This window comes from Mustela erminea, chromosome 4 (genome assembly GCF_009829155.1).
Source record: "Mustela erminea isolate mMusErm1 chromosome 4, mMusErm1.Pri, whole genome shotgun sequence".
NCBI classification, from domain to species: Eukaryota; Metazoa; Chordata; class Mammalia; order Carnivora; family Mustelidae; genus Mustela; species Mustela erminea.
In genome coordinates, this window is record NC_045617.1 from 33,865,298 (window position 1) to 33,881,782 (window position 16,485).

Consider the following 16,485-nt stretch of genomic DNA (forward strand, 5'->3'; position numbering starts at 1 on the left):
TGTATAGGTCCTGGTGGAATCAGATAGTTATTGGGAGTTGAGGAGCTAGAGCCAGAAAATGGGGTCCTGGAAGTGGAGATTAATGGAGAGAATGTACTTAGTGGTCATGGCAAAGTCTCTCAGTATCAGCATGGGAGGGAATGGCTCAAATAGAATGGGAGATAGATTTACTGAGAAGGGGAGTTCAAGGAACTGAGAGGCCAGGATATTAGAAGAAAAGCCATCAGGGATTTTGACAGGAGTGCTCCTAGAGAGGATGTTGTTAGTGAGCTATAGTCTTAAAGAAATGAGAGGAGGTAAACTAGGCAGCATCAACAAGGAGAGTTAGTTGCTGATACCTGATGACATGAGAATCAAAGCTGGCGATTTTGAGGAGGAAGACAAGAAGAATGTTCTAGAAGCAGCCATGGGATCAAGGAACAAACTCTCCTATCTATAGCTCAAATGTAGGAGAGGGGTGGGAGAATACACAGCCACCATCTGAGAGAGCTACATAGGAGCCAATGCTTCATAAGCAATTTATTGACAAACATAAATAAATATATTTACAAATCAAGTTGAGGAATTCCCAGGAAATCACAAAATAAAGTATATTTGTTTAACATGGTTAACTAAAGAATTCTGGTTCCTAGGCTAAATGGGTTCTGAAGGAAGTGGAGGGCCACTGATTATAGGAGATTGTTGTTTAATAGATGACTATCTAATGGCTAAAGTAAGACTGCAGTCTTCTCTGAGGCAAGTGGCAAGTACATTAGCTTGAATGAAGAAAAGTGGTTGTTAGATACATATATATTTTTTTAATGGTTTTTTGAATGAGAGAGGCACATGAACAGAAATAGCGAGTATAGAATTTGGAAATTGAAGAAGCCAGTATAGATTTGATCATGTAATGCTAAAATGAATTATTCTAGACCCGTTCCTGGAGTTCTAGATGATCGCTACAGAAATTTCTTTTTGCAACATGAATTTAGTTCCAATTTTGCTTTTTGTTAGTTCTGCATCTCTAAATGTGACATTTTATTATTGTGTGCTGAATTATTTTTATCACTGTTGATATAATTTGGGGAAGGGCAATAGTTTTTAAAAATTCTTCACCATAAATTTCTTCCATTTTAAATCTAGATTTTACTTTGCTTGCAATGGACATGCCCAGCACAGCTCCATCAGATCTTCAGCCTCAGCCAGTTATATCAGTGATGCAACTTTTTGGTTGGGATGATATCATCTGGCCCCAAGTTGTAGCAAGATATTTAAGTCATTGCCTACAAAATAGGTAAGTGACTTGATTTCAGATACGCGTGTTAATAGAAACTCAGGACTGATCAGTACACTAGGAAAGTAAGACTCTTCAAAAATAAAACTGATCTTATTAGATATTCTCACTTGGGTGGTTTTTTACTTTTGGATATATCAGCAGGAAAGAAAGGAATGGGAATGGGATTGGTTAGAAGACCCACATACAAATATATGTTGGCCTTAACTTTTTTCTTATGTAAATGGTCATGACTTCTGCTCTTTTTATTAAGAGCCACTTTTTTTTCTACTTTCCGCTTCATTATCACTTTACCTCACTAGTTATTAGCCCCTTCCTCGATTTTCCCATTTTAACCTTATTCTCTCTTCCCTCTTTCTCCTGGCATAATCCTACACATGTGCCATCAGTGGAAAGAGGAAAATAAAAATAGAAGATTGCAGATGAAAACAAGAATATTTCTGTAAAACTTCTTTTAAGGTGTATTTGTAGTGTTTATTTTCAACAGTGCCTATCTGCATTAATGTGTGTGTAAAATAAGGGAGGCTAAGAAGTGGGGTATGTTAGAAAGTTTTCCTTCCTTAATCTCTGTGCTCAGGGAACATATTGTCAGGTTTTCGTTTTGGTTTTTAATATCCCATGAATTTATTTTTACAGCATGTTATGTGAAGCACTTTCTCATATAGGCTGTGTATCTTTCCAAGCCTTAACTATAAAATCATGGATTCGTTGCATTTTGCAAATGTACATAAACAACCCCTATGTTCCTGATGATTTGTTCATTGATACAAATCCTGGACAGGCTTTTGGTAAGTATCTGAGGCATTTTGCTTTCTAGGTATCTAAGTATGTTTAAGATTTTTTTTTTAATAGAAAAAGATGTATGTTTGTAATATTATATAAAATATGTTTCTAATATGTATAAATAGTAACTTATTTCCTTTTGTCACCTGTTTCTTTTTCTTGATATTTTTCTGTTACCATATATGACAAATTTCTCTCCCATAAAGATAAAAGAACTTGTTTCCTTGGAAGCCAGGAACAAAAACTTGCTCTCCAGTGACAAGCTATTTTTTACCTTGAAGAAATTGATCACACAAAAAAAGTAGAACTATAAAGTAAATAACCAGATATCATACTGTTAACACCTTAAAAAGAAAAGTATCCAATTATGAATAATTCTCTCCCGTTTTATCTTAGATATTTTACCTCTCTTCTGCTTTACTGTTATTAGTCACAGAGTGATACTTGTACTTTATTTATTAAAATATCCATACAGTTTTGGTTGTCTATAGGACATGCTTTTTCATAAAGCATTCTTTATGGCCGTTTATAAATCACACAGAGGCATGACTGAAAAAAATGCTCCAAATTTACTTCGATATCTTAGTGCATCATTTAGCTTTACATGAATAACTTTGGGGGTTTAGGACATTCACAAGTATATGTTTGTTTGATTTTAAATAAAATGTTTCCTTAGAGACTTAATTGAAAGTTTTTAATTATGTGGAAGTTTGAATGTTTTTTAAAAAAAGATGTTATAAGTGAATACTGCATTCCCTACTCTCATCTATATATGTGTGTAATATAAATATATATGGTAAACATAAATGTTATGTTGTTTTTATATTAACAGAAAAAAAGTACTTGGAACAGTTGGCTGAACTGACAAGGTTGCTATTTAAACTCTCAGAAGTAAAGAATATTTTCTCAGCAGCTCAAATTGAATATTTATCCAGTCTAGAAGACCCTACAAAAGCACTTGTTCTATTTTTTGAGGTAGTTTTCATTTATTAGTATAATTGTCCAAATCAGCTATAATTATTTTTTCATAAAAACTTGAAGTGTTTATGAAGTTTTTCTATAAAATGAATGATTTTAAATTGAGGCATATTATTGTTTGCCTGCTATTATCAAATTCTGGAGGAATAAAACTGTGACTCTGTAGTTGAGTACAATTCACTCTAGAGGACAGCCGAAGAATTACATTTAATGAAAAATAGGGACTGAAGAATGCTACATAATAGGGGCACCTGGGTGGATCAGTCTATTAAGTGGCCAGCTTGTGAGTTCTGCTCAGGTCATGATCTCTAGGGTCATGAGATAGAGCCCACTTCAAGCTTTGCACTCTGCATGGAGTCTGCTTAAGATTCTTTCTGTCCTTCTCCCTCTGCCCACCCGCCATGCTCATGCTTGCTTTCTCTAGAAAATAAATAAGACCTTTAATAAAAAAAGAAAAAGAAAAAGAATGCTACATAATACCATTCACTAAGGCTTCTGTCAATTGTGGGGATATCTTACTGCTAAAAATTGCTAAAACTGGGATGGTATATTCTTCAGATACTTGGGAACTAGATTGCCTTGTACGTGGTCCCATAATAGTTCGACTTAATGTTTACCACCCTATAGCAAACAGTAAGTTTTACAGTAAAATTTTATTATAGTTAGCATAAGCACCAACTGCTTCACATTGTTATGGTCGGGTCTTTAAAATCCAATTCATTTGTTTAGTTTTGTCTCCATAATGAATAGTCCCTTTCAACATTTGACTTTTAATTATTAATTTTGCAGGAATTTCTGTTATGTGGTATTTTTTGCTTTACAGCCTTGTTGAAGTTGCTAATGTGTTTAGTGTCTTTGTAAGCCATTCACACTAAAAGTTGGTTTGTTTTCCCTCAAAGTGTTTTATATTAACATCAATGAAAATAAATACAACCTATAAGTTCTTTCCATAACTGTGAATTCTTCCATTGGTTTCCGTTAAGTTAAAAGTATAATTGTATGATGATTAGTGATATCATATAAATCCTAAAAATATTTAGTAATAGTTTATATAACTATAAAACAGACATTTCTTTTTTTTTTTTTTTCAAAGATTTTTTAGAGAGAGCACGCGCATGCACAGGCAGAGTGGCAGCGGAGGCAGAGGGAGAAGCAGGCTTCCCGCCAAGCAAGGAGCCCGATGTGGGACTCGATCCCAGATTGCTGAGATCATGACCTGAGTCGAAGGCAACCGCTTAACCAACTGAGCCACCCAGGCATCCCTAAAACAGACATTTCTTTTGAGCTTTTTGTGTAGTAGTTGATTTAATCTTAACCTGTACTTAAGACACTTATGCTAGGAACCATACTGGACCAGAAAGGGAGGTAGAAGTCATTTATTTCACTACTAGTTTTCAGAGACTACTACTTTAAGCCAGTCTGAATTAATTGTTCTTTCATCACTCAGTAAATAATAGTTGTTAGCTAAATGCTAGATAGTATTATGCCAGGATTTCTTAGGGATTTGAAAAACCAGAAATAGTCCTTGATCTTCGAGAACTTTTTACTTGTCTGAGGATACAAGATAGGGGCGCCTGGGTGACTCAGTGGGGTAAAGCCTCTGCCTTCGGCTTAGGTCATGGTCCCGGGGTCCTGGGATCGAGCCCCACATCGGGGTCTCTGCTCTGCAGGGAGCCTGCTTCCTCCTCTCTCTCTTTCTGCCTACTTGTGATCTCTGTCAAATAAATAAATAAAATCTTTAAAAAGAAAAAAAAAAGAATACAAGATAAACACAAAGGTTAAAATAATAAGACAGTCTATGCTAAGTACCAATTAGTTGTTAGATCATTAAGTAGATTAATAATTCAGAGCATCTTGGTCTAAGAAGTTTGGATTTTCTCCTGTGAACAGTATGAAGGCTTTATAAATTTTTAAGTAGGTCTGATTAGATCAAATGAGTTTTTAAGAAAATTAGTAATAGTAGAGTAGATTAAAAGTATGGGAGAATTGTTGGCCAGAATCTAGTTAGTTTTAGAAGTGAAAACTGAATTATGGGATTTTTGAAGGGGTATGGAAAAAATACCGTGTTTAACCAGAAGAATGATGATATCTTAAGAAGAAATAGGAGCATCATGATTTAAGGTGAGGGAGAAGTAGGTGAGGAGTTCCATTTTAAACTGGTTTGGTTTGAGATTGTGTGAGAGGTCACTAAGATCATTCCCAAGTGCTGAATGATTTGCCGGGAAGACTAAGAACTCAGCATATAGTTGTACTCACAACTATGACTTACTACAGTGGAAGAATCCAGAGTACCGTCAGCAAAGAGAAAAGGTACAGGGGTGAAGTCTAGCAACACCAGGTATGGCTTCCAAAGGTCGTCTCCCAGGAGCTACACTGAACATGCTTAATTCTTCCAGAGAGGAACTGTGACAATACATCTGCAATGCTGTCTGCTGGAAAAACTCATTAGGGACTCAGCGCCTACGTTTTTTAATGGGGACTGGTCACGTAGGTCCCTTTTGCCGAGCACTTAGAAAACTCCATACTCCCAGAATGAAGGCAGATATTTAGCATAAACTACATTGTTTCCACAAACAGTTTAGGCTCAGTGAGCCTTCTTATCAGGAAAAGGTGAAAAAAACCTAAGGCCCCAATCTCCCGCCAAGGGCCAGACTTACAAGTAGGACTTTTTAAAGATAGCAAGCCTAGGGCCTACTATGTTAACTCTTTCCTGCACAGAAATGATAGTATGATCCTGAGATAGTCTGAGAAATACATGTCTTATAGCCTAAGGAAATAAAGGCTAAAAACACAAGAGAAATACTGTGATCTAGATCAGTGGTTCTCAAAAGTGTTTCATAGACCCCTGGGGGTTACTGATACCTTTCCAGGAATTTTACAAGCTCAAAAGTGCATTGACATTTGCACAAATAGTGCAGAAACTTTATCACAAATCAATACCATGGCCCAAAATTATACTGGTGGTCGTTATCATTTTTGCTGCCATGCAGTCACAGGAAAAAAAAAAAAAGAATCCAGTTTAATTTAAGAATTATCCTTAATGAAGCGGTAAAATTATTATTAATTTTACTGAATTTTGACCCTTGAGTACATGTCCCTTAATGTCCTGTGAATGACAATGGGAAGTGTATTTAAAGCATGTCTGCTGCATATAAAGTGAGGTGGCCGTCTACAAATAAACAGCACTTGTGTGGTAATGTGAGTTACAGGCTGACCTGACTACTTTATCTTTTTTTTTTTTTTTTTCCACTAACATATAAAGTATTATTAGCCCCAGGGGTACACATCTGTGAATCATTGGACTTACACATTTCACAGCACTCACTGTAGCACATACCCTTCCCAATGTCCATCACCCAGCCACCCTATCCCTACCACCCCCCCGACCCTCCAACAACCCTCAGTTTGTTTCGTAAGATTAATAGACTCTTATGGTTTGTCTCCCTCCTGATCCCATTTTATTTCATTTTTTCCTTCCCTACCCACTACGACCCCCACCCTGCCTCTCAAATTTCTCATATCAGAAAGATCATATAATTGTTTGATCGACTTTGATTGACTTATTTTGCTCCACGTAATACCCTCTAGTTCCATACGCATCATTGCAAATGGCAAGATTTCAGGTTTTTTGATGGCTGCATAGTATTCCATTTGTGTGTGTGTGTGTGTGTGTGTGTGTACATACATATACCACATCTTCTTTATCCATTTATCGGTTGATGGACATCTAGGTTCTTTTCATAGTTTGGCTGTTGTTGACATTGCTGCTATAAACATTTGGGTGCATGTGCCCCTTCGGATCACTACATTTGTATCTTTAGGGTAAATACCCAGTAGTGTGATTGCTGGGTCATACGGTAGCTCTATTTTCAACTTTTTGAGGAACCTCCATACTGTTCTCCAGAGTGACTGCACTAGCTTGCATTCCCACCAACAGTATGGGAGGGTTCCCCATTCTCTGCATCCTTGCCAACATTTGTCATTTCCTGACTTAATTTTAGCCATTCTGACCAGTGGTTTTGATTTGTATTTCCCTGAAGCCAAGTGATGTTGAGCACTTTTTCATGTGTCTGTTGGCCATCTGTATGTCTTCTTTGCAGAAATGTCTGTTCATGTCTTCTGCCCATTTCTTGATTGGATTATTTGTTCTTTGGGTATTCAGTTTTGTAAGTTCTTTATAGATTTGGAATACTAACCCTTTATCTTATACGTCATTTGCGAATATCTTCTCCCATTCTGTCAGTTGTCTTTTGGTTTTGTTGACTGTTTCCTTTGCTGTGCAAAAGAATCTTGATGATGACTGCTTTCATCTTGAGAGAACAACTAAGAGTATGGTTATTCAGACAGGTATTTGGCAGACATTTTCTCAGAAATGTATGAAATGAGTATCACTTCAAAAAAAAACAACTGACAGTATTTGTTGCTAATGACATAATTTGAGCTTTTAAGAAAATTAGAATCTTGGAAAACTTGTATTTGCTATTATGAGCTTGAAAGCTTCATGATACTTAAAGACCTTTCTGATGACATTGCTGATAATATTAACAAATATAATTTTTTTAATAAATAATGAAATGTACCCACATTGGGAAAATGTATAACTTAGTGAGCCAGAATTTTCCAGATGACCAAAAGGGCTTTTAGAAGCATGCATGGGTATTAAACCTTTACTGAAAAAGCAAAATAGATCAGTGGCTTTTAATGTAGCAGAGTATAAAATATTTGTTAACATGGTTTTGAATTCCATAATACAATTAGCCTTTAAGAAATACCACTTGTCAAGTTTTGGTGTAATATCAGAGAGAAATTCCCTGAAAGGGATATCAGAGAGGAATTATCTGAAAAAATCTACTAAAATACTTCTTTCTCTTCTAGTTACATATATGTGTGAGATTGAATTCTTTTCATCTGCAACATATTGCAAAAGAGTTTATGCAGAAACAAATATAAGAATCTAGCTGTCTTCTATTCAGCCAAACATTAAAGAGATTTGCAAAAATGTAAAAATCATTACTAATTTTTTTTGTTTTGGAAAATAAAGCTGTTTTCCCTAGAAAGTTTTTACTCTGTTAACAAATAATGCTTATTGTTTTTAAATGAACTAGTAATTTAAATGTTCTCTTTTTATTTTCTGTGGTAAATATCAATAGGTATAACCCAAATAATAATACATCTTAAGAACCTCAACTTTTTTTTTTTTTAAAGGTTTTGTTTATTTATTTGACAGAGAGAAATCACAAGTAGGCAGAGAGGCAGGCAGAGAGAGAGAGAGAGGAGGAAGCAGGCTCCCCGTTGAGTGGAGAGCCCGATGCGGGACTCGATCCCAGGACCCTGAGATCATGACCTGAGCCGAAGGCAGCGGCTTAACCCACTGAGCCACCCAGGCGCCCTAGAACCTCAACTTTTTTTTTTTTAAAGATCCTCAACTTTTAAGTGGATAAAAGGGAACTGAGAAGTTTGAGAACTTCTGGTCTAGGAAAAGAAATGTAGAGAACCAAGGGCAGAAAGCTAAATCGAGAAAAAGAATCATCAAGTCTATCTCTTTTTTTTGCTGTTTTCATCATCCACCTCACAGTCAGTCACTCCAGGTCATAGATTCCTTATCTTTTCCTCCATTCTACATTTTATTAAATCAACATGGCAAACTTTAATATCACCTTGAATAACTTACCATAATCCCTCATTTCAGAGCTTCTCCACAAGTCTTCTAGTGATCTTCACACCTGCTCTGCTTCATCAACCCACTCCCATTACTAAACCTAAGGGATGCTGTGGCATCATTTGGATTATCTGAGAGCTCTTTGACCATCACCACCTGTGCCTCCAGCTCTCCAAGTGACCTCACATGACCTTCCACTTCCTTTTCCCCAAGTGCAGCACCCTCTTACGGTCTCACATCTTCCCCATCCACCCTAATTAGCCCCCCTGGGGGGCCTCACTACAGCTATACTCTTACCATGATCTTTATAGTGTTCCATCTTGGTTTTTTGGTTCTGCCTACAAACCTTCAACCTTGGATGGATGCAGCAACTTACTTTCTCTTCTTTGTCTTATCTGCTGAAAGTTGCAGGAGCAAAGATCACATAACTGTGTATATTGATGGTATTAGGTCCAATTTAGGTTTTTGAAATCCACTGTTAGTCAGTCCCCAGTAATGGTTTGAAAACTTTGCTACTCTTCTCAAACCTCCTGACCCATCTCTAGCCAGTCTTCTTTTGGATCTTTTTGTGACTGCTCACCTCTTGCTCATTCTCACGTTTCCTCAACTGATTCTTTCATTTCCCTTGCTCTTGCCATTTCACCTTCTCTCTCTGCCTCACCTCACATTTCTCCCTACTGCCTCTCACCATTTTGCCTTCTGTGCCCATTCTGTCTCATTATTTTTCCTCTGAGAAAGTAAAGCTAACGTCTAATGGCTTATAAAGAAAATTTTAGGGGGGTAAAAATCCATATCACAGAACTGAACTCTATAGAGGTCTTACATTGTAAGAATTTCGTAACCTTGCTTGTAGATTTTCCTTATAGGAATTTGGGGATTGTAATTGCCATTTATATACTAGGATGTTTGGGAGTCTTGATGTGATTTGATAAAACCTCTTTTATATCAGTTCCATTGATTTTTTTATTCGTTAAACATTTTATTTTAATTATAAAAGGCAAGACTTAATTCTTTCTACTGGCATTTTTTTAATTGCTGTGAACGTTTATTGGAAAGGTAAGGATGGGCACTTAAGAATGTAAGGGGTGTGTGTAGAGAGAGAAATTTTCTTTATTTCTTAAAGTCAGTATTGTGTAAAACTTGGAAATCTAAATCATGTTTTTCCTTTTTTTTTTAATAGGCTGTTGGTATTACTTATGGGAAACTGCAGAAACTTTCTGATAAATCTGCCATGGTCACAAAGTCCTTAGAATACCTTGGTGAAATATTAAAATATATAAAACCTTATTTGGGAAAGAAAATTTCCAACGCAGGGCTGCAACTGACTTATAGGATGATGGGTATGTATTCCTGGCTTTATTAAAACTTCCTTAGGTTGAACCTATAGTATCATGATAGATAGGAATACATTAATACACAGGCTACATCACAGTTCTCCATACAATCATAAGAATAATTTTTTTTAAGATTTTATTTATGTATTTGACAGAGAGAAACACAGTGAGAGAGGGAACACGGGCAGGGAGTGGGAGAGGGTGAGTGAGGCAGGCTTCCTGCCGAGCAGGAGCCAGATGCGGGGCTCAATCCCAGGAACCTGGGATCAGGACCTGAGCTGAAGGCAGATGCTTAAGGACTGAGCCACCCAGGCGCCCCAATCATAAGAATACTTTGGAAGACAATGATTTAGCTTACAGTGATTCATATTGGCTTTCTACTAGTGTATCACTATCTTGCCCCACCTCTTTCAGACCTCTTCTTGTTAGGCTTGTGTTAATATTAGAGTTAATTATGACCAAAACAGAAAATAAGCTGATGCCAATTTGCTGTCAATAGTCTGTCATGAATCACTCACATTGTGAATATCTGGATAATTAAAACAGACTTTTTTTTTTTAATGTTTATCTGTGCTTTGTTAGAATTTAAAATATCAGGAAACCATCACCCTCCTCTATTTTTCTGGTCTGCTCTGAAGGATGTCAGGAAAGAATTTATTACTGCACTAGAGATATTTATGCTTCAAATCCTGCTTCTCACAATACTATTTTTCTCCTTTCAGAAAGAAATCTTTTTCTGTGCTTGTGCTATAGCAGCACAGTTCATCCTTGAGGAAGTCAGTAATTTGAATACCTTTGTTCACTAAAGCCATGTTACTAACCAAAAATAGGAACTGGATAAAAGGAAATGAAAAATATTTCCTTAGATGTTTTTATACAAAATTTAAGGGTTTTTTTGTTTGTTTGTTTGTTTTTGGTTTGTTGGGGGGTTTATTTTGTTTTGTTTTAATTTCTCTGTGGCCTAAACCTTGTATCTGCTCCCTTTGATCTTGTGAACATATGAATAAACCTGATTTGGGCTGTCTGAAACCTTTTATCTTTGTTGTGAAAGATAAAGGAGAATGCAAAAATGTGTAAATATGGATGATGTGGAATGTAGTGAAAGCTATAGTAGCAATACAAGCATCTTAATTTGGGGGAAAAAAATAAGTGATAATTTATTATAAATTTAACATATTAAGATGTAGATAAATAAGTATTTCGGCATTCATCCTTATAATTTATTAGTCTCTGTTAGATTTTTTTCCAAGCTAAATGTATGATTTCAGAATTTACCTTTATTTTACAAAATATATGATAGTCATAACTAATGGCAAAATCATATTCAGATTGGTGATATGAGGACTCAGGGTAAAATTCTCCTTTTGAAGAATGGAGGACCTTCTTTGTTTTGTACGTGGTTGAGTTTTGACTTACTAGAACGTAGATCTGTATTTTTTGCTTGTGTCTAAATCTCAGAGACTGGGAATAGAATATATTGGTATAATGTTCCTCATTTATTTGTTAAAAATTAAGAACAGATAATTTACTGTCTTCCATATGTAAAAGACTCAGAACAACTAGAGAAGCAAGTATAATGTTTTGAGGTTTCGGACCTTCTTTAAGTGTGTGAGTTGGGGATATCCTGTTCACTTAAGAGAAAGAATTAACCGTAGGAACTGTTTTATTTACCTGGCCAGTTCCTAAATGGGGATACATTGTCTAGTTACGAGAGTACTAGTGAAAGGTGTAAACTATTGATAAAATCACACTGAAGATTAAGGCATCTGGGGTCTTAATTGTAACTCACTAATTTCTGAGAAAGGATTGATTCATGAGTAGTATCTTCCACTTTTTTCCTCTTTTTATCATTTTTTGTCATTTTTCTCACTCTTTATACCTTTTACTTTTCCATCCTGTGTTTTTCTGTTGGTCATTCTTCTATCTTCCGTCATTCTTTATCTTTGTAATTGAAATTCTACCCATGACCCTCAGTGCCCAACCCAAATATTCCACATTTTCCATATTCCCAGGTAGCCTTGGTCTCCCTGATTATGCTTCATCTGGCTATCTCTTATGACATTTTTCATAGCTCGCCAGCTTTTATAATTATTTGTGTACGTGGCACGCCCTTACTAAATTTTAAACTCACTTGTGTTAGTAGCCATTTCTTTTGAACTTTTGTTCCCATTGTCACGTTGTATTTTGAACAAATAAAAACATTTCCTGAGTTACACATTCGACGCTGCATTGGAAACTGGGGATACATCAGCTGAAGAGCCTCACCAATGTGGAAGATGACATATACTAAATAAATGCTTCTGGAATATAATGATTTTATAAACCTAGCTAATAGTACATAATGTATCTTTTAATGTTCCTAAATGAGCAAAGTTACTCTCAAACTATATAAATACATTTTTAAGTGCCTACTGTAATGATCCCAGTTCTCTTATTGTATTTTTTAAGGCATGATATATGCATAGAGTAGAAAATAATTAAACACATAAGAACTCTTATAGTACAGCTCTCTTCCATTTGTACAAGTATGTACCCTACAATTTTTCTATATTTTCAGCATCATCAGTTATATAAGTGTTATGTTTGTAGGCAGGAAAAAGAGAGTTTTTTATAATTCTATACTACGTATTTAAACCTTGCTCAAAGTTTTTCACTTAAAAAATTTATTTCTCTTTGCATCTTTTTAAAGATTAATTTATATATTTATTTGAAAGAGAGCACGGGAGAGAGGGAGGGAGCACAAGCAGGGGGAGGGGCAGAGGAAGAAGGAGAAGCTGACTCCCTGCTAAATAGAGAGCCCAATGTGGGGCTTGATCCCAGGACCCTGGGATCATGACCTGAGCCAAAGGCAGATGCCCAACCAACTGAGCCACCCAGGTACCCTATCTTTGCATTTTTTAATACCACACATTTTAATGTTCTTCACTGAAACTGAAAAAACTAGGGTTCTGGGAGCACCCGTGTGGCTTAGTCAGTTGACATCTGACTCTTAATTTCACCTCCGGTTATGATCTCCGGGTCTTGGGATCAAGCCCCACATCAAGCTCCATGCACAGGGTGGAGTCTGCTTGAGATTCTCTCCGTCCCTCTGCCCCCCACCCCTGTACTCACGCTCTCTCTCTCCCGGCCCCCCAAAATAAATATTTTTTTAAAAATATTTTTTAAAAACTAGAGTTGCAGTTTGTCAGTGAAACAAATGGGTTGCCTCTGCTTTCTCTGAACTCCTAAAACTTAAGATCTTCAGCAAAGTGTTTCAACCATTATAAAAGATGAAATACAAGGGTAGATGATAGCATTTTTGGTTGGAATCCCCTCGCTCTTTATAAGTCAATTCCTGTGTGACACCTAAGAGTGATATGAATCATTTCAGGTGTCAGCGGTGATGGCAGTTCCCTTTGCGGGTAAATTAATGTTAGTTAGGATGTGAGTTCTTCTTACATTGCTGTCATTCACCAGTTTTCCACCTACTGGAAAAATGAGGAGCAAGCCAGCGTTATTTAAAATACTGCTAACTGAGCATTGTGTTTCTTTATGATTGATTATTGTATTTCCTTTTACAACAGAAGATTAATGTTGCTGTTTGTTGTTCTTAGAAGTGATTATTGGTTGGGCTTTTTTCTTTTAACATCAATATACTCTTCTAAAGCATATTTTTGTTTTCCTTCAGAGCTTGAATTTTAAACTTTTTGTTTTATGGAAATGGCTTTGAATTTTTTCATCTCCTCTGCTTTCTAAGGTGGAATAAAATATAAAAGTTTATGCGGTGTATGTATCTCTGTGCCATTTGGGCAAGCGCTTCTTTTAAATTTGTTTTAGTAAAGAAGACCTCAGTAGCAGAAATACACTCTAATGGGAACTGGTTATCTGCTCTTAAATTACTTTACTAAACAAAGGGTGCTCAATTGTTTAACTCCATTCTCATCAAATGTAGCAACTGGTTCCTAGCATTAAAGAAATCATAATCTATTTCATGTAGTGGAGATGTCTGCTTCTGTTCTTTCAAAATCAAAATTTAAATTCACTGTGTATATTAAACCATTGGAAGTTACAAAAAGTGAAGTTCAGGGAGGTTAAGTGATTGCTTCAAGGTTACAGCTAATCCTTTCTTCCTACTTTAACAATTAAATTTAGCTATATCTTTTTGTGTTGCAAACTGGGTTGAGACAGCCTATACAATTTTTTGTAAGACAAGGTATCAAAAAAGTAAATGTGGAGTAGTAGCATGATGAAGCCCAGGGAGAGTGAGCACACACATAAAAGTATATAATACATGGTCTTCTAGAGGTCTTAAAGTTGGGTTATAAATTTGCCCCTGAGCTTCCTAGCAGCCACAGCAAGAATAGAGATCTGATTAATACAACATGTGATCTGTATGTTCACATACTGTATAGCCAAATTACATAGTGTGCTTGAGTGTATTATGAATTAAATGCCAGTTGCTTAGGAAATATATGTTTTTCTTAGCCCAGAATGCTGAGAAAACTTTGTCTCTTTAGCGAAATACATGATGTGACATCTGTCTTTTGACTCTTAATACATGTTTCTCTCTATTGCTTACTTGAACTTTGTCCTTTAAACGTAAATTTTATGATGGAATGGCAAAACTTTCTGGTTAGACAGTAACCATACCTGCCGTTACTCCTCTTCTTTGTCAGGAATTCTGGTTAAATCATGGGCACAGATCTTCGCCACCTCTAAAGCGCAGAAACTCCTATTCCGGATCATCGATTGTTTACTGCTGCCGCACACCGTGCTACAGCAGGAGAAGGAGCTGCCGGCGCCTATGCTGACTGCAATTCAGAAGAGCCTTCCTTTGTATCTCCAGGTAGAGGAAGTGTGGCTGTGTGCACGTGTCAAAGAAAAAATTAAATTCTGCCTTAAAATAATATCCTAACTGCAGATTTGAAAACCATCCATTGTCCTCCCATTTATGTGTGTACCTGTGGCACTTCTGTTGAGCAAGTTCTAAATTCCTTTTGTTTGGAAACAAAGATGGAAGAGGCAAAGTCTCCCAAGAAGCAATTAAAGTTGAGACAGGAGGCGGACTAGCGTAGACTCAGTAGTGAGCTCGCTATTTGCCTTAGAGGCCTCAGCTGTCTGCCAGCCAGACAGCGAGGAGAGATGTGAGAGAAGATACTGTAAAGAAGATGAGCTGTAAAGGAGCAGAGGGGGTCAGAGTTGAAGGACCAGTCCTGTCAGAGGGAACAGCCGGTAAAAGGCATGAGCTTTAAGAAAGTACGACACGCTGGGGAAGAACAGATAATTCTGTTGTGGTTGGACACTCATGTAGGAGGAGCCGTGCACTGGAAGGCTCCACGTGCCACACTCGGGAGTCTGGACTTGTTCTTTTACATGGGGATTTGAATGCATGGTCGATGGGTTTGGATGGATTTTGAATAGGGGAGGGGGAGTGACATATCATATTTACAAGTTAGCAAGGTGATGCTGGTGGCAACATCGAAGCTGGTATGGGAGTTATGTTGAAGACTTGGAAGGCAATGAGTAGTTCATTTTCTGAAGGTTTCGAACAAAGCCAGTAGGTACAGAACTCACATAGCAGACTTTAGAAACATTTAGGAAGTCTGATTAAAAATACTTGCTGCGTGAATGGTGCACAGCACCAGAAAGAAATAGAATGCTTCCTAGATTCCAGAGTGGCTGCTTACGCAGATAGCAGTGTGGCTCACTAACATGGGCCATCCTGGAGATGTAGGGATGAAGGTGATGATCGATATCTGAACAGCTTTCATTTGAGGTGCTGTGCAATATCTGGGTAGGCACTTGGAAATAGTGATCTGTCATTCAGGGGAAAGCACAGAGTTGGAAGCATACTTTGTTATTCATTAGTGTCTCATACTGAAGATAAGTGCTTCTTAATTTGGGGTTCAGGAAGGGAAGCTTGAAGAAGAAAGGGAGAACAGAATTTGATTAGGTAATAAGCAGTCTTTTCCACAGATGGATTTTCTTAAACAGATTCTTACAGTTTTTAAGAAGTTTTAAGTTGGCTTTTTAATTTTGTATTAGTAATAACATAATAAAGTTTAGCTGGTCTGCTAGCAGAAAGATAAAGTGTTACCAATCAGGGAATATTGGTGGGGAGAATCTTGGGCAGCAGGAGAGTCTGAAAAACATGTTCTCTGTGGCCCTCTTATGCCAAAATAGTACAAGAATTTGTATTAGAGATGCCTGGCTGGCTCAGTCATTGTAGCATGGGACTCCTGATCTCAAGGTCGTGAGTTCAAGCCCCATGTTGGGTGTGGAGCCTAATTAAAACAAAACAAAACAAAAAACCCCAAAAAAACTTCGTAAGTGGATAACTTGAAAAATTTGGTAAATTTATCTGTTTGGCAGAATTTACTTAGAGCAATGCCTTTAAATTCTTAAAGATAATCAGCTGTGTTCCAGGTTTTCAGAATATATGCATGTTTTACTTCTTCATCTTCTACTAATGTGATTTT

General features: G+C 36.8%; 1 protein-coding gene across 2 annotated transcripts in view; it reads left to right on the top strand.

Moving 5' to 3' along the window:
* MMS22L (MMS22 like, DNA repair protein) overlaps positions 1-16,485 on the top strand; it is a 129,320-nt gene that overhangs the window by 91,993 nt on the left and 20,842 nt on the right. For both annotated transcript variants that reach the window (XR_004284838.1, XM_032338996.1), the window contains exons 16-20: positions 1,123-1,273; positions 1,910-2,061; positions 2,889-3,031; positions 9,874-10,033; positions 14,683-14,852. Coding sequence is in view for 1 of the 2 variants with exons in the window: in XM_032338996.1 (XP_032194887.1) it covers positions 1,123-1,273; positions 1,910-2,061; positions 2,889-3,031; positions 9,874-10,033; positions 14,683-14,852 (776 nt within the window). In the remaining variant the exon portion in view is untranslated. The remainder of the gene's footprint in view (positions 1-1,122; positions 1,274-1,909; positions 2,062-2,888; positions 3,032-9,873; positions 10,034-14,682; positions 14,853-16,485) is intronic.